A 25342-nucleotide genomic window follows, 5' to 3' on the forward strand; every position below is an offset into this window, starting at 1 on the left:
AAAGGAAATGGTCACAAAAGCCTCCGGGATTTGTGACGGTCACAAACAAGGTCATCTCTGCGGGAGGGGGCCGTGGCGGGGGCTGAGAGCTGTGGGAGTCCTGGGGAGATGTGTCTCCTGGGAGAGAAGAAGCAAGGAGCACTGTGGCTAGGAGAGCTGTGTGGCTAGGGGCAGCCAGCCGGGCAGATTTCACATCCGGTGAAGCAGGTTTGAATGGTGTAAACCCTCTCTTCCTCCTCACTCCCATCCCCGGGTCTTCCGGGAGCACCCTGAAACTAAATCCTCGCTCCCGCCCAGCCCCTCTTCCCCTCGACCCCTCTACGTCTCCCTCTGCGTCCGGCACCGTATCGGTGACCAGACCCTCCCCAGCAGAGGGGAAGTGGAGGTTTAGGGAAGCAGCGTGGTCTAGTGGAAGGATCCCGGCCCTAGGAGTCAGAGGACCCGGTTTCTAACCCCAGCTCTGTCACTTGTCTGCTGGGTGACCTTAGGCAAGTCACTGAACTTCCATTTGCTTCGGTTACCTCATCTGTAAAATGGGGATTAATACTTTGAGCCCCATATGGATGGACCCTGTCCAACTTGATTATCTTGCATCTATTCTAGCACTTAGTACAGTGTCTGGCACAAGATAAGTATTTTACAAATACCACTTCAAAAAAATAAAACGGTGCTTTGCTTAAAACGGCACTCCTTGGAGGAACTTGGAGACAAGAAGTAGCTTAGTCTAATGGAGAGAACATGGGCTGGAGAGTTAGGGCACTTGGGTTCTAGTCCCAACGCCATCTCTGGCCTGCTGGGTGCCCTTGATCAAATCTCAATCTCTCCGGACCTCAGTTTCCCCATCTGTAAAATGAGGGCTAGTAAAGCTTACCTCTCCCTACCTCACAGTGGTGCTTTGAGGATAAAATGAGATCATTGCTAGGAAAGTCCTTTTTAAAAATAAAGTGTCAAAAATATTCCATCAATATTTTAAATGATGGTAAGTTTCACCCTAGAATCCTACAAACATAAAAATATAAAGGAAATCATCACTGGATCACACCCAGATTCCTCATTCATTCATTCAGTCATATTTATCGAATGTTTCTGTGTGCATTACTAAGCACTTGGGAGAGTGGAATACAACAACAAACAGATACAATTCCTGCCCACAGTGAGGTAACCTACATTTTGATTCCAAAGGGAAACAGGATATTTGGAGGATCTGGGAGGTCAATTGATCAATCAGTCAATGGTATTAATTGAGCGCTTACAGCGTGCAGAATATTGAACTGAGCCCATGAGAGAGGAGACGTGATTCCTGCCAACAGGAAGTTTACACACGGCACAGTTTGCAGACAAGACTGGCTTATTTCTTTGATTTCCCCCAAAATGAACCATCTAACATCTCTAACGCTTCTTCTCCTCATCCTTAACTTCCCTCTACTCTCTTCCCAAGGCCATCTCATACCTGATGAAAAAGTGCTTCCTTTCGTTTGTATGGAACCTGCCATCTCCAAGCCTGTCGAGGTGGCCCTTTGCCCTCCCTCCGTGACTCCGCTGGTCCAGCCCTCTCATCCTCCTCCAACACAGTTACGGGAAAGAACTGCGGAAAAAAAAAAAGAGAAAAGCAGAAGAGTGAATTTTTTAAAATGGTATCTGTTAGGCGCTTACTATGTGCCAGCCATTAAGCACTAGGGTAGATACAATGAAGCGGAGCTCGAACGGGGCCCCCATTTGACAGATGAGATAACCGAGGCCCAGAGAAGATAAGTGGCTTGCCCAAGGTACCACAGCAGCCAAGAAGCAGAGCTGGGATCAGAACCCAGTTCCTTCTGACTCGCAGGCCCGTGTTCTACCCACTAGGCCATACTGTTTCTTAGTGATCACATTTGTGTTTTTCATGCAGGAAAGTGGGGAAGTGGAAAGAAAGGGATCATCAGTAGGAAGGTCTGCATCTTCAAGGGAATTGAGAACCTTTGAGGCTGGAAACAGAAAGGTGTGGTATTAGGAGGAAAGAAACTAAAGCACTGCGGCTCTTGTGTAAGAAAAATGGGGTCCCCTCCTCCCCCAACCACCCCCTGTACCACCACCGTCCTTTGCAAGCGTCCCGGGAGATGTCATATTTGCTGGAAATTCCTCCCAGCCTCCGTGCCAAGCTGGGAATTGATTGTGCTGCCTCATTAACAAATCCATTTGCTAATTAAATGTGGACTGGCTCCTGTAACCAGGAGAGAGATGGGGACAACTGGCTCCCAGAAGAGGGATGTAATTATTTCAGACGGTTTGAGATTTCAATCCATCAGTCGATCAATGGCATTTATTGAGTTCTTACTCTGGGCAGAACAACAATCCATCAGTGGTATTAATTGAGCACCTATCATGTGCAGAGCACTGTACTAAGCACTTGGGTGAGGACAGGAGTGTTGGTAGTCACGATCCCTGCCCTCAAGAAACTTACAGTCAAGTGCGCGGAGAAGGACAAGTGCGCGGAGATGGGCACTCTGAGAAATTACGGGGGGAGGGGGGAGATTAGGCAACACGTTTCAGTGTGAGAAACTATAGTCTATGGGAATTATCCCCGGACTGGATCCTCCACTTGCCTGAAGGGTGACAACTTGGACCAGTCACTGAACCTTTTGGTGCCTCAGTTTCCTCATCCATCAAATGGGGTTAAATTCTTGTTCTGTCTCCCCCTGAGACTGCGAGTCCCATGTAAATGTGTTATGGGCAGCGTAAATGCGAGATTAATTTATGTGGGACAGGGAATGCGTATGATCTGATTTTATTATATCTACTCCCTCTCAGGATAGTGCTTCTTCTTAATTGATAATTAAGAATTAAGAATTCTTTTTCTTCTCCTCTTTCTTCTCCCTCTCCCCCTCCTTCTTCTTCTCCTCCTCCTTCTTCTTCTTCTTCTTCAAGGGGGGATGGAGCCAAACCCCTTCAGAGTCCAAGAATAATTCTACCAAAAAGGCATTTCCCGAAGCATATCTCTCCCTCAGAGAAAGCCTGCAGCTTAAAGCTGGCATAATCAATAACAGAGGAGAAAGAAATCCTATTCCATATTTGTCAGATCCAAAGGGAGATCCAGCTATGTCCGATGGCAACAAAATACCTTAAACATTGAATAAATATTTGAACTCCCTAGGAGCAAGGTAGCTTGGCCTGGTGGAAAGAGGACCGGGAGTCAGAGGACCTGGGTTCCAATATGAGCTCTGCCACTTGCATGATATGTGACCTTGGGGCAGTCACTTAACTGCTCTTTGCCTCAGTTTTCTCACCTGTAAAATGGGTGTTAAATGCCTGCTCTTCTTCCCTCATGGACTGTGAGTCACCTGTTGGACAGAGACTATGTCGGATTTGATTATTCTGATTCCACCCCACCACATCACCGTGATCATAATTACCTCAAAAGGTGGAGGACTGTGTCCGACCCGATTACCCTGTACCTCTCCCGGCCCTTGGTTCGATGCCGAGGATATGGTACTCGCTTCGCTTATTACGGTTATTATTATTTTTTTCTCATTACTCTCCCCATTATCGTTATAATGATTATCTTTTATGTTTCCTGCCGAGATCCCCCCCTTAACAGAAACACCTGTGTCCGGTGGTGCCTGGCCGATAATTAGCGCTTAGCAGATACCTTTATCAACATCACGTCGCAGTAGGCAGCGTGGCTCAGAGGAAGGAGCCCGGGCTTGGGAATCAGAGGTCATGGGTTCGAACCCCAGCTCTCCACTTGTCAGCTGCGTGACCGTGGGCAGGTCACGTCACTTCTCCGGGCCTCAGTGACCTCATCTGGAAAACGGGGGTTAAGACTGTGAGCCCCAGGTGGGACAACCTGATTACCCTGTATCTACCCTCCGTAGTAAGCGCTTAACAAATACCAACGTTATTATTATTGTTATTAAGTGCTCAATAAGTTGATTTTTTGATTAAGTGGCCGATTGATTTCCCCCAAGACCCGCCGCCCAGATCTTTGGTTGCTGGAGAAGTCGATTGTAGTTTCATCCGTATCCACCGGATGGAAGCCTTGTCTCCCCATCCCAGCTCCGCGTCCTAGGGAAGAGCCAAGGAATCTGGGGATTGACCTCCCCTTCCAAGCCTCCCCACCCGACTAGCTGCAGCTGGACAGGAGAAATGTCCATCCCTCCCCACATAATAATAATAATTAGAGAAGCAGCGTGGCTCAGTGGAAAGAGCCCGGGCTTTGGAGTCAGAGGTCATGGGTTCGAATCCCGGCTCGGCCACCCGGCAGCTGTGCGACTTTGGGCGAGTCACTTCACTTCTCGGCGCCTCAGTTCCCTCACCTGTAAAATGGGGATTAAGAATGTGAGCCCCACGTGGGACAACCTGATTCCCTTGTGTCTACCCCAGGGCTTAGAACAGTGCTCGGCACATAGTAAGCGCTTAACAAAGACCAACATTATTAATAATAATAATGATGATGGTTTTCGTTAAGCCCTTACTACGTCCCAAGCACTGCCCTAGGCCTGTATGCACTGGGATAGCCATAGGATTAGTTGGAGTCAGCCCCGGATCCACGGTGCGTTTGGAAAAGCAACAGATTTAGAGGGCAAACGCCAGGCCAGCCAGAGAGCTCAAGGGACTGTAAATCTCCAGACGGTAAACTCGTTGTGGGCCGGGAGTTCATTCCCTTCTCGGTGCCTCAGTTACCTCGTCTGTAAAATGAGGATTAAGACTGCGAGCCCCACGTGGGACAACCCGGTTCCCCTGTGTCTACCCCAGCGCTTAGAACAGTGCTCGGCACATAGTAAACGCTTAACAAATACCAACATTATTATTATTATTATTCAATCGTGTTTATTGAGCGCTTACTGGGTGCAGAGACTGAGAAGCAGCGTGGCTCCGTGGAAAGAGCCCCGGCTCGGGAGAAAGAGGATGTGGCGTCTAATCCCGGCTCCGCCACTCGTAGGCTGTGTGACCTTGGGCAAACCACTTTACTTCTCTGTGCCTCATCTGTAAAATGGGCATTAAGACCGTGAGTCCTACGTGGGACAACCTGATTGTATCTATCAGCGCTTAGAACAGTGCTCGGCACATATTAAACGCTTAACAAATACCATTCTTATTATTGTTACTAAGCAGTTGGAAAATACAATTCGGCAACAGAGAGAGACAATCCCTACCCAACAACGGGGCTCGCAGTCTAGAAAAATGTATCTGTGATTGGCATATTGGACTCTCCCAAGCATTTAGTACAGTGCTCTGCCCACGGTAAGCTCTCAGTAAATGCAACTGAATGACTGACTGACTGGCTTCCGTTTTGATGTGTCAACTTCAGGATTTTATATGGACTGTTGGGTGCCCCGTGGGATATCTCATTACCTGTAAGAGAGAGGCAGTAAATCCCAAACTGTGCCGCTCAAGCATTCTCAGGGTGTCCTACAAGCGAATGCATAACTGAGATTATTTTGTTGCTTTTTCTTCCTGGTGCGGGAAGCACAAAGTGATAAGATGTGGGGGCGGCTCTAAGAATCTAAAGCAGAGCTGAGGAATCTGCTAATCAGTCAGTCGTATTTATCGAGTGCTTACTATGTGCAGAGCATTGTAATAAGCACTTGGGAGAGCACAATGTAACAGAGTTCGTAGACATGCTCCCTACCCAAAATGAAGTTACGCTAAGCAGGAGACAAAAACTGTGCCCGAGTACTGACCCCATGCAAGGAAAAACAAAAGCCAAGACACTCCTTGGGCCCCCTGGAAAGTTCTTCCCACAACAGGAATCACCTGTCTGGTCCTCCCCTCCGAAGACCCTGCCTGCTGCATCCCCTCCTCTCCCTCCTCCTCCTTCTGTTCTGTTGCCTGCTCTTCCTTTCAATTCCAGCAGCTTTACAGCTAATCACCCCTTCTCCTGCCTCCTCTCTTTTTCCCTCTCTCCCTCCCTTTTCCCTCTCCCTCTCCCCGTTTCCCTCGCCCCCTCACTCCTCTATCCTTCTCTCTTCTTCTCTCACCCCCACCTTCCTCTCTCCCCCCTCCTTGTCTGTCTCCCTCTCCCCCATTCCCCTCATCCCCTCCCCCTTCTCCTCCCTCCCCCGACTATTTCCATCTCTCCCACCTCTCCCACCTCTCCCTGTCCTTGCCCTGTCGCCTTCCTCCCTCTCGGTCTCCATCTCTCCCCCCAATCACCCACCTCTTCTCTCTCTCATCACCCACCTCTCCTCCCCCTTTCTTCCCCCTCTCTCCCTCTTTCCATCTCCCCCGCCTCCCTCTCTCTCCCCCCCCCCTCCATTTGTCTCTCTCCTCTCCCCCGTTCCCCTCTTCCCTCCTCCTTCCTCCCCCACTCTTTCCATCTAACTCACCTCTCCCTCTCCTTGCCCTTTCACCTTCCTCCCTCCCTCTGTCTCCCTCTCTCCCCCCGCATCACCCACCTCTTCTCTCTCTAATCACCCACCTCTCCTCCCTCTTTCTTCTCCCCTTTCCCTCTTTCCGTCTCCCCCATCTCCCTCCATCCATCCTTCCCCTTTTAGCTTCCTCTCTCCCTTTCTCAAGGCTGCTAGGGAAACTCTAGTAAGAGACAGTTGGAGGTCCATGTCATCTTTGCTGGCAGGACATCTCACTGCTTCCACCTCTCACCTGGGGATGGAAATGAGCCCAAGTCATCGATTACTCCCAGGAAAATGCAACTCCGATCAGAGTCTGTACACCTAGGAAACAAGCTAGCCTCACCGCAGAGACAAAGGTTACCATGGCAATTGTGTAACTGGTCCACCCTCTGGAACCAGACTCAGTTCTTGAAGTGATCAGATGGGGATGTCTCTTTGCTTTATAATAATAGTGGAATTCGTTAAGTGCTTACTCTGTGTCAGGCACTGTTCTAAGCACTGGGGTAGGTACAAGATAATCAGGTTGGATACGGTCCCTGTCCCACCTAGGGCTCACAGTCTCCGTTTTCTTTTGCATTTTCGGAAATGTTTTGTCAATTTGGAAGAGAAGAAGTTTTCTCGCCTGCCTGACCATAATCCTGGGGGCTGATAATAGTGATTGTAGTATTTAAAGTTTTGTTTTGTCGTTACTGGTGTTTGTTAAGCTCTTACTATGTGCCAGGCACTGTTGTAAGCGCTGGGGTGGATATAAGCAAATCAGGTTGGACACAGTCCCCGTCCCACACTGGGCTCACAGCCTTCATCCCCATTTTACGGATGAGGCAACCAAGGCCCAGAGAAGTGAAGTGACTTCCCCGAGGTCACACGGCAGACAAGTGGCAGAGTTGGGAGTGGAACCCAGGTCCTTCTATTGATTAAGCACTTACTAGGGGCCGAGCACTAGGGTGAATACAGGATAATCAGATGGGCACAGTCCAGATCCCACCTGGGACTTGCAGTCTAAGGGGGAGGGAAGCTCTCTGAGAGAACACGGTAGAACTGGCCTTGGCAGTTGGCATCGGCCATTTGGCATATGATGAGAGTGGAAGGGAAGGGCTGCCCCGTGGACCTTACTTCCTATGATGCCCGTTACCACCCCCGTTCCGTGTGATTGTTTGGGGCAGGCGGAGTGTTCCCTGTCCCAACAACCATCATCGCCTCCACTGCCACCATCTCCTCCAACACGACCAACTTTGGCCACGTGGCCAAGTGCTCGACAACCGGAACCTCAATGGGTCCAGTTGGCCGTGCTATTGGAGGCAGGGAGGGCGTCAGAATTAAAGAACCACTCTACCTCTTCCCCCTCTAGACCATAAGCTCACTGTGGGCAGAGAGTGCATCTACCAGCTGTGTTATATTCTGCTCTCCCGAGTGCTTAGTTCAGTGCTCTGCACCTAGAAAGTGCTCAGCGACCGATTTGGCCGTTGCAGTTCCAGTCACTGCTGTTTGCATAAAGCAACGGGGTCAGTGGGACTGGGTGTTTGGTTGCAAATGAGGAGCTCAATCTGCTCCTTGTACAGGGAAAGAAACACCTACCTGAGCAGATGAAGAGATGCCAGGACATCCTAAATGCAGCGAAAGGTGCACCCTCCCCCTTGGTGCCAGCTCAAGGCCTGCCCACACCTCTGGCAGTGATGCTTCTCTGCATTCTTCGGCCATACGGGATTGTTCCCTCTGTGGCTTGGTGAGAGGCGGGAGGGGTGGGTAGGGCGGATCAGAGAAGGGAGAGGGGAGAGGGGAAATGGGGGTCCCCTCCCACCCCACTGTAGAGTACGCCTTTGGGAGCACGGGGGGCCTCGAACCCCGAGAGCCGAGTTCGCTGACTCGTAGAAGGTGAAACAGGATGATGAAATGTTGAGAATAAAAACAGCAGGACACGATGGGTAGGATTATGGACTTTCCACCAGACTTTGTCCAAAATAAGAATGCTATAGTCACTTTGACAGATTTGGGAAGGAATGCAATTATCTAAAGAGCTTTTAGAGTGGCCAAGATTCTATTTTATGAAGTTTTCAGGATCCTCCTTGGTCCAATCCACTTAATCCCCAATGGCCCGGTTCCCACTATGACAAGTAAATCTTTTTGTACAAGGACATTTAAGAATATAGAAATTATTAATAGAGGCTCCAATCCGAGAGGGAGTGAAGGGGTGAAATACTTCTTGGAAGTAACGTACGAACATTAATTCTCAGGGAACCAGGAAACAGTGGTGTAAATCATTTCTTTCCAGGAAGTCAATCAATCAATTAACGGTATTTATTGCCCACCTACTATGTGCTCTGCTCTGCACTGTACTAAACACTTGGGAGGAGACATGGCCTAGTGGGTAGAGCACCAGCCTGGGAGTCAGAAGGATCTGGGTTCTAATCCCGGATGTGCCACTCGCGTGACCTTGGGCAAGTCTCTTCACTTCTCTGGGCCTCTGTTTCCACATCTGTAAAATGGGAATTCAGACTCTGAGCCTTATGTGGGACAGGGACCGTGTCCAACCTGATTAGCTTGTATCTACCCCAGCACTTAGTACAAAAGGTTTAATTTTTTTTTTAATCCCCCAAAACTAACCCTTAAACCAAACTAAACCAAACCCTAAATATCCCCAAGTCCGGAGATTGAACCCAATAAGTTCTTTGCCGAGACCCATTTTATGGCCTTCAGATTTTCCATCAAACTTGATGGGATTCAGTCAGGGGGTGATTCCATCTCTGCGAAAGTATCGTTTGCAATCTTATCATTGACAGAGCTAGTCAGAAGTTTTTGTAAAATCTTTCCATATCGGAGCTTAGGTTTAGGTTGGTTTAAATGGCTTATCCTAAAGTATTTTTAGTGGAACTGATGTGGAATCCGTCCATTTTTTTTTCCCTAGGAACATAGTGACCCATACCAAAGAGGGTGTAAAGAGTTTAAGCAATTAAAATGCCTTCAAAACTGATGCTTGGGTCACAAGCTTCTTAGCTCGTAGAGGGCAGAGGGAAATTCTCCTAACTCTGTAGTACTCTCCCAAGCGCTCAATACAGTGCTCTGCACAGAGTTGCTCAATAAACACTATTCATGGATTGATGGACACGGCAAAGAAGGTCGCTTCAGAAGCATGTCCCTTCACGAGGCATATAAAAGTCAATAATAGGGCTTGGATATTTCAGGACTATTACACCTGAGGTCGGAACATACAGGTCTCTTGTTTCTTTAATTGTTTTGATACTGAGATGCTAATTCTTTTGTACGGTACTCTCCCAAGTGCTTAGTACAGTGTTCCGCACATAGTAAGAACTCAAACAATACCACCGATTGAGCGACAGAGGAATGCATTTCTGCTGGTTTACCGTTCGAGCTCTCTAGACTGTAAGCTCGCTGTGGGCCGGGGACGTGTCTGACATATTGTTGTGCGGTACTCTCCCAAGCATTTAGTACAGTGTCCTGCACACAGAAAGCGCTCCATAAATGTGACTGATTGATTGATTGAGCCTAAAACCTATCCGCCTTTTGTTCTGCTGCAAGTTTCAATTTTCCCTCAATGGGGAAAGATTTTCCGGAAGAAAAAGATCAGTCCTACTGTTTCGGATAACAGACAATATCTCGTTTCCCCTGTGAAGGGAGAAGTAAATCCCTTTATACTTGGAAGTAAAGTGCTACAATGTTCCAGAATGAAAGATATAGCAGCAAATTTGAGGCGGGAAGAGTTATGGGGACCCAAATTATACCCCCAAAGGACTGAGGGAAGGAACTGGTGTGCGTCGTAACTGCAGAAGGGCAGGTTAGCTTTGCCATACATCCAGTGGTGTTTTATGATTCCTTCTCAGCCGCATTAATACTCCTTGGTTCCTTCCTGAGGAGTCGTTAATGTACCAGTAACAACTGCAGGAGAGCCCGAATCCTTTATTTAAATAACCGCATTATTTAAGAATTCACTCTCGGTGACATTTCCATGGGCACAGCTCCCAATTTATGGGCTGTTATAAAGTAGCTACTGTATTACATATTAATATGTTTATAATCTACCATATTCCTAGGGAGAACATAGAGTACACTATAGTATGCTATATAGGAAACACCACGGAGGCTATGGCTTCGGTTTCTTATCCCTTTCAAAGTGTCATCTCCGGATTTGCTTGTCACCCAGAAGGGTTTTTTCTTATGGTATTTGTTAAGCACTTAATTTGTGTCAAACACTGTTCTAAGCTCTGGGGTAGATACAAGTTAATCAGGTCCCTGTCCCATGTGGAGCTAACTGTCTAGGTAGGAGGGAGAATAGGTATTGAATCCCCACTATACAGATGAGGAAACTGAGGCACAGATGCTAGGTGACTTGCTCAAGGTCACACAGCAGGCAAGTGGTGGAATTGGGATTCGAACCCAGGTGCTCCGAATCCCAGGCCCAGGCTCGATCCACTGGGCCGCGCTGCTTCCCAAGAAGCTTCTGCGAGAGAAGGAAAACTAGTCGGTTGATTTCAAATATTTATCATCTTCAAGTAAGAAATCTTGAGACAGGGAAAAGTCCTAGCTCTGAATTTACTTCAGCAACATGAATAAACTGTGTTTATGGTTAAATATTATATTAACATTTAGAAGCTAATGCTCATACATTATTTAAAAGGTATGGCAGGGTGATATAGCTAACTGAATTTGTGAGCATTTTGTAATTCAAACGTAGAGACAGGAGCAGCTTGCAGGCCTGCCTCTGACGACTGCATGTCTCTGACAATTGCAGAACACTAGAAATCAAAGCCACGGACATCCCTCCTCTCGTTTGGAGGGCGATTCTTTAGGAACAACAACAACAAAATCAAATGAAAGAAGATAGATGCCATTGTACACATGCACAAAAAAGGCAACTTTATTATTTTGCCTTGAGAGTTCCTCCTGAAAGAAAACAGGCCGTTTATTTAAAAAAAAAAAATGCTTTTTGTAATGATGAGATCAAGATGACGGAGTTGGACAAAGTAGTCTTTGGGGTGGAGGGGACACTGTGGAACCTGACACCAACCCCAACTGGTCAAACCCCACTCTGCCACTTGTCTCTGTGTGACCTTGGGTAAGTCACTTCCCTTCTGTAGGCGTCAGTTACCGCATCTGTAAAATGGGGATTAAGAAAGTGAGCCCCATGTGGGACATGGACTGTGTTCAACTTGATTATTATCTATCTACCCCGAAGCCTAGATAAGGTAGGTAAGATAGGTGCACACGGTAAGCGCACGATAAATACGACTGAATCTATGAATGAATGAACAAATATCATTAAAAAATGAGGATTCAATACCTGTTATCCCTCCTATTTAGACTGTGAGCCACGAGTAAGACTTGGTTATCTTGTATCTAGAGGGAAAGAATCTGTTTCATGAAGTGCTGCGTCATCCATGGGCAGTAAAAGTGGAGAGAAGGGAAACCTCTTTGAAACTTTCTAGGTTGAGCCGTTGGAAGGAATTGACCGCCGTGGACATGAAAGAAAGGTCGCTACCTGGAAGCTTGGAAGAAAAGGTCTTGGGTTAAAGTCAGACTCCTATGCCAGCAATCTTAGTGAGGCTTTTTGATTTGAGAGGGTCGTGAAGGGCCAGATGATCAATCGGTAGAGTTTATTGAACGCCTATCTTGTGCGCGAACAGTGTACTAAACGTTTGGGAGAGTAGAATAGATATGTAGTAGGCAAAATCCCTGCCCTTAAGGAGTTTACAATCTAGTGGGAGGAGGCAGACACTAAAATAAAATAAAAATACAATTACCAGTAGAGGAAGTGACGCACATAAAAGGAGGTGGAGGTGAGTGCCCAAGTTTTTAGGTGAGGTTCTGAAGTAGCAGTAATCGAAGGTATAGAGTGAGAAATTGACAGATGAATCAGGAAAGGCTTCCTGGAGGAGGGGTAATTTTTTGCTCTGGGTATTCACCCCTCGCTCAGTCCCACAGCTCTTATGTACATATTTGAATTTATTTATTTATTAAAGTCGGTCTCCCCCAGTAGATTGTCAGCTCACTGTGGGCAGGGAACATATTTACCATGAACAAAGCGCTCTGCGCCCGGTAAGAGCTCATTGAATACCATTGATTGATTGATTTCAGAAGTGCTTTGAAGATGAGAAAAATGATGCTCGGCAGATACGGGTCGATGCCTACTCATGGGTTGCACTGAGAGATGAGCTCAGAGTTATCTTTCCCGCGGCCGCTACTTCTAAGGGTCTACCGTCTGACAGCCCGGTTCGAAAGCAGTGTGACTCCGTGGAAAGAGCACGGGCTGGGGAGTCAGAAGTCATGGGTTCAAATCCCGGCTCTGCCGCTTGTCAGCTGTGTGACTTTGGGCAGGTCACTTAACTTCTCTGTGCCTCAGTTACCTCATCTGTAAAAATGGGCATTAAGACTGTGAGCCCCACGTGGGACAACCTGATCATCCCCAGCATTTAGAAGAGTGCTTTGCACATAGTAAGCACTTAAAAAAAAAATTGCCAACTCCATTCTGGAGTTTTGCTCTCCTACTGCCTAGACGTGAAGTTTTACTTCACTAGATCCTTTACGAGAAGAGGATTTTCTATGGCCACTATCGTCTTAAACTCTACATTTGGTATGCTCTTCTCTCCAAGCATTTCTTCACGGGGTCCAATTTCTGTTGCCAACCCCAGAGGTTTTTTGGGGGTTTTTTTAAAATGCTATTTATTAAGCACTTAGTGTGTGTCAAACACTGTTCTAAGCGCTGGAGTAGGTACAAATTAATTAAATCAGACACCTTCCCTGTCCTGCATGGAGCTTACAGTCTAAGTAGGAGGGAATACATATCCCCAGTTGAGGAAACTGAGGCACAGAGAAGTTAAGTGACTTGCCCAAAGTCACACAGCAAGCAATTGGCCGAACCGGGATTAGAACCCACGTCCACATCATCCTCTCTCCACTTGGCCACATTACAGAGTTGACTTGGGAGACCTCTTGAGAGCTGCAGTTTCTAGACACTAATTTAGTCCTCGAAAGACAAATTCTAACCCCGAACTGGGCTGCCTTTGAAATGGTGGAGTCAGTCAAGGTAGTTAAAGTTCTCAGTGTCTGCTATAGAGTGGTTTTGTAAATGCTCAAAGCATCTTGTAGGCATTATTAGGCACGCTTCCCTCTGACAATGTGTAATGAGGGAGTGTGGATTGGAAGGAGGAGCAGAGATGAGAGAACTTCCCTCTTCTCTCTTCCTAAAATAGCAACGTGGCCTAGAGGAACGAGCATGGGGCCTGTGAGTCAGAGGACCCAGTTCTAATCCCGGCTCCGCCACTTGTCTGTTTTATGTCTGGAGGCAAATCACTCAATTTCTCTGTGCCTCGTTTATCTCATCTTTCAAATAGGGATTAAAACGGTGAGCCCCATGTGGGACATGGACTGTGTCCAGCATGATTATCTTGTATCTACCCCCAGAGAAAGTACAACACCTGTCACATAGTAAATACTTAACAGATATGTTAAAAATTTTTTTTCTTGGCTTCTCTGCTCCTTGTTCTCTCTGACTCCCTGGAACTGGAGTCACGAATCCACCTACCTAGGGAAAAAAGTATCATTTTTTCTGGTAGAGGTATCTCTGGTAGAGGTATCATTTCATGGGTTTGACCCTGGACCCTTTTTATAACTTCATGTGCAAGAACAAAAGTCAAGTCAAGAGGTTCTGAGACATAGCTATAGATCTGTTTGGGCCACTGAAAAGTCCTATTAACCTTGCGGGTCATTTCTCTCTAGGACAGTTCCAAACAACAGGATGCCCCTTCAACTGGGGACCGAAACCAAGGTGACATTGGAGGAACTCAATTCCCTCACCCCTTCCCTACTCTTGCCCAAGCGTCTTGGGGCAGGTGATCTCTTTTGGTAAACAGGAAGACTGAGGCGGGCTGAGGGAGCCCCCGGGGTCAGGGGTGAAAAACCAGGGGCCCCGTCTGGCGCCGAGGCAGATTGGATCCACCCAGCCTCACGTGGGGAGGAGCCAAGAATCACTGGTGGGGCAAACACAAGGTCAAAGCAACTCCGAAAATACCAAGCCTCGTCCTTCTGAATTTCAGCCTCATTTCAGGGTCCTGTGCATGGATGGTTCTGCCGTCGTTTGTTCAAATCAGGGGAAACCCTCCTCCCCCCTCTTGAAGTTTGCATCTTTGACTGTGGATCCTGATTTGCTCTTGAGGCCATCTGGTGGGAATCTGTCTGATTCATATCGTTGCCCAAGAAGAGAAGGGGGATAGAGCGGTGGAGGCAGATGGGTGTAGAGGGGAGGCTCGAGACTGTAAATTCGTTGTGGCCAGGGAATGTGTTTACTGTTATATTGTACTCTCCTGAGCCCTTAGCACAGTGCTCTGCACACAGTAGGCACACAGCAGGCACTCAGTAAATATGATGGACTGATTGTTCTTATATCCGATCTGCTGATGGGCACACTTCTAGAGAAGCAGCGTGGCTCAGTGGAAAGAGCCCGGGCTTAGGAGTCAGAGATCATGGATTCTAATCCCGGCTCCGCCACCTGTCAGCTGTGTGACTTCGGGCAAGTCACTTAACTTCTCGGTGTCTCAGTTAGCTCATCTGTAAAATGGGGATTAAGACTGTGAGCCTCACGTGGGCCAAGCTGATTATCCTGAATCAATCCCAGCGCTTAGAACAGTGCTCGGCACACAGTAAGTAAGCGCATAACAAATACCAGCATTATTATTATTATTTTTGTTACCTCTTATCCCACTCTTACTGGCTCTCTTTATCGCCAAGATCTTGAAAGGATTTGCCTTTTAGGGGGAACAACCAAAGAGTAGCAGAGGCGGAGTAAGAGTAAGACAATCTAGCCCTTTCAGTCTTCTCGGGCCTTTGTTTTCTCCAAGCTTTACAGGGCAGCAGCGGGGAAAGGGCACAGGGCTGGGAGAATGGCAGTGAATAGCCTGAAATCAGTTTGCTCATCAGTCCCTAGTTGTGATGTCAGAGGAGGCTGGACTGAGGGGATGGGGCTATAAAGACGCTGGATGGTACTGCAAGAGGGTTGAAAGTACCTTGGTTTTTCTAGGATTGCATTAAAGATGGATTACCACTCCGGAAAAATCCTCTCCAAGATATCCTTGCTAGAGTGGGTGGATCCCGAGGAGAGATTAACCTCTTACTTGAACCAATTCAAACTCTTGATAGTGCTATGTGGATAAATCATTCGATTTATTGTGATTACGTTGTCTTGTTTTTGTCCGTCTGTCTCCCCCGATTAGACTGTAAGCCCGTCATGGGCAGGGATTGTCTCTATCTGTTGCCGAATTGTACATTCCCAGCGCTTAGTACAGTGCACTGCACATAGTGAACGCTCAGTGAATACTATTGAATCAATGAATGAATAAATAATATGGCAGGGAATCATTTGGGTCATTCAGCCTAGCAGAGCTGGATTTAGCCTCCTTTCATAGACAGGACTTTAGTTATAGAACAATAGCCCTGTTACCCCCAAACCTGGTAGAAAATGGTTTACCTGTCTCCAAAACAATGGTCCAAAGGCTTCTGATAACCCTCTCCGGCCAATTTGAATTGCGCCTGATGGTCTTCTCAGTCAAACAACAACCAACAAGCTCTCCTGGATTAGTTTATTTAGCATTCTTATCTCCACTAAGAGTAAATCAATCATGAAGATACAATCATAGACATGTACATTCTCTAGGGTGCCTCACTCCAGACAGCCTGGTGAACCATTAGATATATTATAAAAAGGATTATGCACGATTTCATTCGATAATGCAGATATATGGCTTTCGTAAAGGTTGTCAAAGACCAAAAGGGTAACACAGGGCTAACAGTCAATATACGAGAAAACGAGAGAAGTAGCTTAGTATTCTAAAGCTTAATGGGTATATACATTAGAGATTCATCAAGCAATCTTCTGCCTGTAAAGGATTTCTTTTAAACACTCTTTCTGTTTTTCAAGCTGCAAGAGCAAAATGGCAGGTGCTGGACCTTGGATTTGGGTTTCTTATCCTTGCACAAAGATTCAAGCCACTAACTCAGTCTCCAAAGTCTAAAATTCTCGCGTGTGGAGCGATTTCATAGGCGCTACAGTACAACTGAGTTTTTTTTTCTTGGTGGGATAGAAGGAGGGGATGTGAGGGGAGACGAGGCCAAAAGAAACCCGTTAGGATTAAGAGAAGCCAGCAACCTCTTTGACGCAGAGCCTGAACCAGACTCCGGGTCAGAATGAGGCAGACACTCCTTGCTCTGTGAATCAGTATGTCACTGATTCTTGTCCCTTCTCGGTTGCATACACACACACATCCCGGCCCTCTTCCCCCCGCCCACCACCCCAAAAGTAATTACATCAGTCCTTCAGAAACTGCATCAGGTCCTCGATCTCCTGTCTCCTACGTCATTTTCTGCCCATTATGTATTTTTCAAGGCAGGAGAGAAGCTCTCTCACTCTCTCTGTCGCTCACTTTCTCCCTCTAACTCTCTTTCCTCCTGTCCTCATCCACAAACTCCAGGCCTGGAGCTCTGGAAATGTTGCCATTGACAGGCTTGGAAATGATTTAAAAACAATGCAGGGTGTGAACCTTTGTCCTCCCTTGGGATAGTTCTCTTCCTGGATCCCTGTACCCCTCTTCTTAGCTGAAGAAAAGGGAAAGTCCGTTTCTTGCCAAGGTAGGAGGTGGCTTGAAAAAAGAGACTTGGGGATGGGTGAGATGGAGGCACCCTGCTCCTCGGAGTCTCTGCCACTCAAAACTTTGCTTTTTTTCACAGTCCAGGCAGACACTTTTCCCATCCTTGGGAACACTCTCTTGTGTGACCCAAATGTCTTTTTTCCCCAGGGGACCAAGGCAGAGATTGACAACTGTCCATTTCTCCTCTCTGCCATTACAATAGGTCTCCTGGATCCAAGAAAACCTCAACCAATCGAAGTGGCTTCCCTCATCTCTGAAGTTCAATCACTCTCTCCTCATCCCTCCTAATCTCAAACTGGGAAGGCAGGATGGATTTCTCACCAGCCTGTCCCCAGGAGGCTGATAGAAAGGAGACCCAAAATAGGACTTTTTTGGAAGGAAGTTCTCCCCTTCACAAACAGCCCTGGATTTCCACAATCAAGATTATCTTTTGGTTCCTAAATCCGGCTCCTCCCCTGAGTGAATCTGCCTGAGCAGAGGACTGGAAAGGAAAGACGGCATCGGAAATGCCCTCGGTGTTCTGGGAGAAGCTTCAACATCCCGTCTTCAGGATGTTTGGAGGTAGAAGCTTCTAAACCAGTTTTCATTGTCAAAGCAGTGGGAGAGAACATCCATCTCCCTGCCGTACTTCTGGTCCTGTTGAGGACATATCAGGGGACATTCTCGCAATCAACCGGCAATATTTATTAAGCACTTACTCTGCACAGAGTCCTGTACTAAATGCTTGAGAGAGTGCAGTGTGGTCTAGTGGGAAGAGGAAACCTGGGTTCTGATCCCTGTTCCTCTGTCTGTTGTGTGACCTTGGGCAAGTCACTTAACTTCTCCATGCCTCCATTTCCCCATCTGTAAAATAGGGATTCAATTCCTGTTCTCCCTCCCCCATTAGAGTGGGAGCCCATGTGAGGCAGGGACCGTCTCTGATTTGATTATCCTGTATCCACCCAATCAATCAGATTTATTGAGTGCTTACTGTGTGCAGAGTATCAGACTAAGCTCTTGGGAGAATACAGTACAGTAGAGTTGGTAGACACGTTCCCCGCTCACAGTGAGCTTACAGTCTAGAAGAAAGTGTGTGACATATAGAAAGGACTTTAACAAAGACCACAATTATTATTGCTATTATCACAACAGGGAATTGTGTCTAGAGGGAATGTCTTTGTCACCTCAACTAACTGCTTCCATCGGGGTTAAGTGGTTCGGGAAGAGAATTCCTGACACACAGCTGATTAAAGGAAGGGCAGCACCCCCTCCCCACAAGGTCCCCAAATCCTCCGGGGGCTGTCTGATGTCCCTTCCCAGAAGTGGCCTTCACGATGCTCTGTTATGGCAAACACTGAAAATCCCAGCAGTTTATAGGAACTCAAATCGAATTAGGGTGGGGCAACAGGCTGAGCTGATGAACTTCCCCTGTCTGACCCTCGAAATCATCATGGTTCTTTGTTTAGGGCTCCCCACAAAACAACCCACCATCTCCTCACTCCTGGGCTTTCCATCGGGCCCCAACCACACCGGAAGATGGTAGGAGAAATCCCGGGCTTATTTTCACTGTGTCGGTCTTCTTTACAATTGCCCCTGGCCTGTTGAGAGTTCATCTGCTCCCGCTCTACCTGAAGCTAATGGCGGTGGAAGAGCCTCGTACAAGGAAGGGAAGACTGGATTGGGTTACGGTCTCCTCTGTCGTGCTCAGAATTCCGGCTGCCACAGTGACGCTCGGACTCGCTCCTTTCCATCCATCCCAGCCCTCATCGCATCCCGCATGAAGGAACCTGATCCTCGCGTGCTGCCCTTGATTAAGGTCACAGGAAGAGAGGGTTTCTTGCCTGGTTCGGGCAGACTGTCCCTTGCGCTACTAGCAGTCTGATTCTTTCTCCAAGCACTGGAAGCACCTCGTTAGATGGGTTGGTCTCGATCACCCCTCCTCTTTCTTGCCTCAGTTCTCCAGCCATATTCGGCAAAAGTGCCAGGCCTAAGAGCTTGGAGGGGATGAGAGGCTCCCCCCCACTTCCTCTGAAGATGGTTCCGGTCTTCCCCATGGCAGAGCATAGGAAAGTGGTTTTCAGCACCGGGTGGGCCCTAGCTGTCGTTTCTAAGGAAGGTTTTGCTGTGGTCTGAGGCATTGCCCGGCTAAAGGGTGTTAGGGTGTCTTACAAGGAAGAGGTGCCAGGCTGATAGTGATAGACACGGGAGCCAAAGGAGAGATTTTCATGCTATTGGACCTTCCTTCTAGTTCAGGAAGATACACAGAGTGAAAGTGTCTTCCAGTGAAAGTATCTCTCCCTGAAGGGATAATTGGCTTGCCTTATTCAACAGGCTGATAGAGAAGCCAAAAGCGGCCCCGAGCACAGGAGACGGGAGTATTCTTGATTCTCCTCTGCCCCCATCACCCCCTAAACCTAATCTCTCATCTTTAGCTGCACTGAGTGGGGAGACAGTCTAATACAAAGGGCACAAGACCCTGGGAATCAGAAGACAAGGGTCCGTTCTAGTCTCAGCTCTGTCACTGGCCTTAGGTTGACCTTAGGCAAGTCAGTCGATCAGTCAGTCAGTTGTATTTATTGAACACTTACTGTGTGCAGAGCACTGTACTGAGGACTTGGGAGAGTGTGATATAACAATTTAACAGACACATTCCCTGCCCACATTGAGCTTACAGTCTTAACCTCTCTGAGCCTCACTTTTCTCACCGGTAAAATGGGCATAAGATAGATTGTGAGCTCCTCGTGGGACAGGGACTGTGTCTGACCCCATAAAGCATCTACTCCAGTGCTCAGCATATAGTCAGGTCTTAAGAAAGGCCTTGATTTTTACTGAGTCACATTGAGACGCCTCCATCATAGGTGAACCTGTATCATCTCCGTTGATGGATTTAATGCTCAGTGACTTTGTAGAAGCAGATATAGCAAACCCAAGCCATGACCAAATATTTCCTAGGGGTGGACAGGTAAGAGTCTCTGGTCCTAGTGGACCACGAGCTGAATATATCGGCCACATGATGCTCCTCGTTAAAGAACCAGCATGGAATTGACATGAATCCCCAGAAATATGATGCGTAGGACACATGCTGCACCGATCAGAACTTGATTCGAGTACTTTGTTCAGCTGACTCACTCTGAAGAAGGAATAGTAAAAACACTGGAACCGGCCCAGAGTAGAATGGAAAAGCCGGATCCTATGAGGAAAAGTTAAAGGAATCGGGTTGTTCAGGAAAAGAGAATGCAGTGAGGTAGCGATTCTCTTCAAGTATACGAAGGGTTTCTAGGTGAAGGGTACCGAGGAACCAGAAAGAGGAACAAAATGAATTTAGAATTAAAGGAGGGAATATTTGGTCGGACACTTGGTGAGAGAAAAATACCTCGAAACAGGCAAGTGGGAGAGTTTCTCTCTCTGGAGACGTGTCAGAAAAAAATGGACAACCTCCAGCCTATTTGAAATGGATGGTTGGGTCACTCAGCTACTCCTTGGGGGTCCTTCCAGGTCTAGAATTCCCTGCTCTGCCTAGAACTGAATTGGAGCAGAGCTAGGACTCCTGGGATTGGAGCTTTCTGGAAGAAGTCCGGCAAACTGTAAAACAGGGAACGGGGGTGTCGTTGCTCCAGGACTAAGGGCAGGAAAGGGAAGGATTTGTGCTGGGCAATCTGAAGTTCATTCCACCATATCACGGGGAGAACAGTACTTAGACCTACCCCGACTCCAGAAATCCCAATAAACTGTTTGTGAATCTTCCAGGAGACGATAGCACCAGTTTGCCCTAGTTTATCACAATGGTCATAAAGGCAAAGAAAATTCCTGAACTTGTCCTTTGCTCACAATGGGAAGGACCCAGATGTTGTTAGAATCTGGCGGGCTGGTTCTATCCAATTCAAAGAAAGAGAGCGGGGCAATTACAAGATTAATGTGGTACGTTTAGACACCCCACCCTCATCATTCAGACCCCAAAGTGAACACTTTGCCCTGAATTATTCAGTTCATTAATTCATTCAATCAAGCATATTTATTGAGCGCTTACTGTGTGCAAAGCACTGTACTAAGCGCTTGGGAGAACAGAGAGCCATCTACACAGGGTTTCATTCAGAGAATAGCTCCATCCTCCAAACTGAGCTATTCAGGCTCAACTAGAGCCTGAAGATTCAAGGTGGAAGAGGAGGGAAATTCTACAGAGAACTAATTTCGTGAAGAAACCTTTTCTCACCACGGGCTGGATTTTCTTTCCCATAAGTGGTACTTTGAAAGTTGAATTTTGGGGAGTAAAAATACTACTGAACTTGGATATTTTCCCTCATAGGATATTTTTCTTTAGCCCACCTCAACCACAATATTTCAGTTTTGTTAGGGGAGGGACCATTGAATTTCCCCCGTTGAATGGTATGAATGTCATTAGGGATCTGCTGGCAGAAGTGGTGATATTTCACTCCTGGATGACTTTCAGGGCTGAGATTCCATTCAGACCTGGGAAGCCCATCTTGGCAGGGGCAAATATGCAGCCGTCCCAGGGTTAGTTGACATCTCCTGAGAATTACACACTACTGTGTCAACACCCCCACACCAGCCCCATCCCCTTTCTCCCGCAAGAGAACCGAAAAGACTAAAAGTGTGTTGGATTCCAACCTAAATCGTCGCTTCACTTCAGAAAACCGACCACAAAGCTAGACTACTTTTGGGGTTTCGTTTCTTCATCATTCATTCGAATTCAATTTCTAAATGGAAATACAGTCCTTTATTGCAGGCCTCTACAAATGGAGTTATGGTTACACATTTAAAAATACTACTTAAAAAAAAGGTTCTTTTTTTTTTCCTTTCTTCCTATTGTGTAATTAAGCTATAAATAACTTTTGGATAAATCCCTACAGTAGACGTGAATAACATTGTTAACCGATCTGGTTCCCGACGGTCCCCCTCACATCACGCTCCGAGAGTCGGCTCGCTAGTCCAGCATCTTCTCCTGTTTCTTGCCTTCCTTTTTCTTCTTCTTGGATTCTGCCGAGACAACAGACGGCCCCGTCAGTGAACGTCCACACGCCGAGCACGGGAAGAAATAGGAAGGGGCTTAGCCTACTGACGACTAGAAGGGGTTCGGCTTCTTCCACCCCACCGTGGGAGGAGAAGGTGGAGAGTGGGGAGAATCCGTGGACTCTAGGAGGAAGTCGAGTGCGTCTTTATGGGAGACAAGTCTTGACAGCTTCGGTCTAAGCACCAAGGCACCTCGGTGGTGGTAAAAATGTGTCTGGCCCCTGAGGCCCCGCTTCCAGAGAAGCTGCTTGAGAAGCAGCGTGGCTCAGTGGAAAGAGCACGGGCTTTGGAGTCAGAGGTCATGGGTTCGAATCCCGACTCGGCCACTTGTCAGCTGTGTGACTGTGGGCCAGTCACTTAACTTCTCGGTGCCTCAGTGACCTCATCCGTAAAATGGGGATTAAGACTGTGAGCCCCGCGTGGGACAACCTGATTCCCCTCTGTCTACCCCAGCGCTTAGAACAGGGCTCGGTCCATAGTAAGCGCTTAACAAATACCAACATTATTAACATTATGATTCCAGGACTAATCAGGTTGGACACCGTCCCTGTCCCACATTGGGCTCACAGTCTTAATCCCCATTTTACATTTGAGGGAACTGAGGCATAGAGAAGTGAAGTGACTTGCCCAGGGTCACACATCGGACAAGTGAAGGAGCCGAAATCAGAAGCCAGATCTAATCAGTCAGATGCTCTTTCCGCTAGACCACACGGCTTCTGACCCAAGAATCACTTGGTGACCATCTTTTTACCTCGGAGGCATCTGCTTCGTGCCACCGTTCCTCTTATTATAGCTCCAGATATTTAACTTTGGGGAAACTTGCACTTTTTTAGGTTATCTGCATTGAAGTAGCACGTTTCAAGGGGAGAATAATAAGTTTTTTGACTTAATCTTTTGTTTGGTAAATGATTCACAGCCTGGTTTCCTTCTAACACTTGTGAATTACTGAATTAGTCCAGGAATAATAAAAGAAATTCAGACTAGTATTATTCAGTGGAAAAACAAGGTCCTTTTAATATAATATTGGAAGCCCAAGCCAAGGATATCAAATTTATTACTTTCTCTTAACCATAAGTACTTGGTTCTACCAAGCATATGCAATACTTCTTATTACCATATCTGAGTTTTCCTTTAATACAATATGACATCGGAGTTACTTCTTATGGATGTAATCACATTTTGGCTTCTAAAAGACAAAGTCCTTGGAACACTGTGACTTTGGCACTCGATTTTTCGCTGTTAACATTTCCATAAATTCCCTCAACCTCGCCCCCTGAAGTAATTCTTGAAACTAGACGAAGGATAGAAAAATAAATAATCTATGCCTACGATTTTAAATAAACTCATATTTGGATGTAAAATCTAAAGCTAATGAGATCCACATGGATACTCCAGTACCACTGTGGGAACAGAAGGTGAGTGAGTGATTGTTTGGGTCAAGTTTAAATCCTGACAGGCTGGTACGTTGCCATGAGAATTGTATCCTGGGGAAAACGATCTTCCTGAACTTGTTAAGACAAAAGATTCCCGTACCTGGAAGTATCCCAGCAAAGTTTCGCTAGAACCCATAAATGCCTTCCACCCCAACATGTTCTAACCCCTTGCAGCACACTGGGCAAAGTATTTATTGAGTGCTTACTGTGTGCAGAGCACTGTACGAAGCGCTTGGGCGAATAGAGTACAGTAGAGTTGGTAGTCACGTTCTTTACCCACAGGGAGTTTACAATCTAGAGGGGGAAACAGATAGCATGGGCTTGGGAGTCAGAGGTCATGGGTTCGAATCCCGGCTCTGCCACTTGTCAGCTGTGTGACTGTGGGCAAGTCCCTTCACTTCTCTGTGCCTGTTACCTCATCTGTAAAATGGGGATTAAGACTGTGAGCCTCATGCCGGACAACCTGATTACCCTGTATCTCCCCCAGCGCTTAGAACGGTGCTCTGCACATAGTAAGCGCTTAAAATGCCAACATTATTATTATATGAATATGAATAAATTATTTGTATTATGCATATGAGATCAGATACAGTATCAGTCCCATACAGGGCATTCATTCATTCATTCAATCGTATTTACTGAGCGCTTACTATGTACAAAGCACTGTACCGAGTGCTTGGAAGAGTACAGTATAATAATAAACAGACACATTCCCCCCACCCACACTGAGCTTACAGTCTCTGATCTGTTTCATCCCCATTTGACAGAGGTGGAGTTGGGTCAGATCTCATGAGTTCCTCAAATCCATTCGGGAAAGAGGGGTGAGGAAAAAGCATTAGAAAATTCTTTGTTCTCCGGACCGTGTCCACCAACTGAAGAGAATAGCTGGCAGCTTCTAAACCACCCTCAGCCACATCATACTTAAGTCCATATCCATAATTCATTTTAATCCTTGTCTCTCCCTCTAGGCTGTAAATTCCTGGTGGGTAGGGAACAACCAACGCTGATGCAGGGTACTCTTCCAAGCGCTTAGTACAGTGCTCAGTACACTGAGTTCTCGATAAATACCACTGATAGATCGACTGAGTGATTAAAGCAGGGAAGTCCCGTGAGAAACGGGCTTGCGTCTGGGGCTGAAGGGAAAAGGTTTGATTCTTCTCCTGGGCAATGATCCCCACCCGCACCAAAGGTCGGGGGTGGGAGATGGAAGGGCAAGGGGAAGGGGGAGCACTTCCTGCTGGGCCTGCAGGAGAAGAAATACACTGTGCTCTGGGCTCTGCTTGGACTTCTCTGGAACGAGAACCAGAGAAGCTGCATGGCCCAGTGTGCGTGGCCTGAGAGTCGGAGAACTTGTCCGCTATGTGACCCGGAGCAAGTCATTTAGCTTCTTTGGGTCTCCAAGTCCTCATCTGTGAAATGGGGATTCAATACCTGTCCTCTCTTCTACTTAGACTGTGAGCCCGATATGCAATAGGGACTGTATCTGCCCTGATTATCTTGTGTCTATCCCAGTGCTCAGTTCAGGGATTAGCAGATAGTAAATGCTTAACAAATGCCACAGTTACTATTATTATCAGGACCAAGCACCACAGGAATCGTTGACAGATATCCTCTCTTTCTCACATACACACACAGCATTGGTTTCAACATGAAATGAGAGACAGCAGAGGCTTACCCAGGCCTGGCATCAAAAATTTGGTCATACTGAGGCAGGGAAAAATTCTCCCTCCAACATGCAATAATAATAGTAACAATAATGGTATTTGTTAAGCACTTACTATGTGCTAAGCACTGTTCTAAGCGCTGGGAGAGCTACAAGGTCATCATGTTGTCCCACGTGGGACTCACAGTCTTAATTCCCATTTTACAGATGAGGGAACTGAGACACAGAGAAGTTAAATGACTTGCTCACAGTCACACAACC

The 25342-nt window shown here is 47.0% G+C and overlaps 1 protein-coding gene and 1 long non-coding RNA gene across 3 annotated transcripts in view; one reads left to right on the plus strand and one right to left on the minus strand.

The window, feature by feature from the left end:
* The first annotated feature begins 22 nt into the window (after positions 1–22).
* LOC120638642 lies at positions 23–1612 on the plus strand. The gene is made up of 2 exons (XR_005660408.1): positions 23–207; positions 1439–1612. It is a non-coding gene; the product is annotated as an uncharacterized LOC120638642 (long non-coding RNA).
* A 20026-nt stretch (positions 1613–21638) lies between these two features.
* The window catches only part of PTN (pleiotrophin), a 59597-nt gene continuing 55893 nt past the window's right edge, over positions 21639–25342 (minus strand). For both annotated transcript variants that reach the window (XM_001513049.5, XM_029074264.1), the window contains exon 5: positions 21639–21952. In XM_001513049.5, the coding sequence (XP_001513099.2) occupies positions 21900–21952 (53 nt within the window). In that variant the 3' untranslated portion in view covers positions 21639–21899. The remainder of the gene's footprint in view (positions 21953–25342) is intronic.

The sequence above is a fragment of the Ornithorhynchus anatinus genome, chromosome 10 (assembly GCF_004115215.2).
Source record: "Ornithorhynchus anatinus isolate Pmale09 chromosome 10, mOrnAna1.pri.v4, whole genome shotgun sequence".
Classification (NCBI taxonomy): Eukaryota; Metazoa; Chordata; class Mammalia; order Monotremata; family Ornithorhynchidae; genus Ornithorhynchus; species Ornithorhynchus anatinus.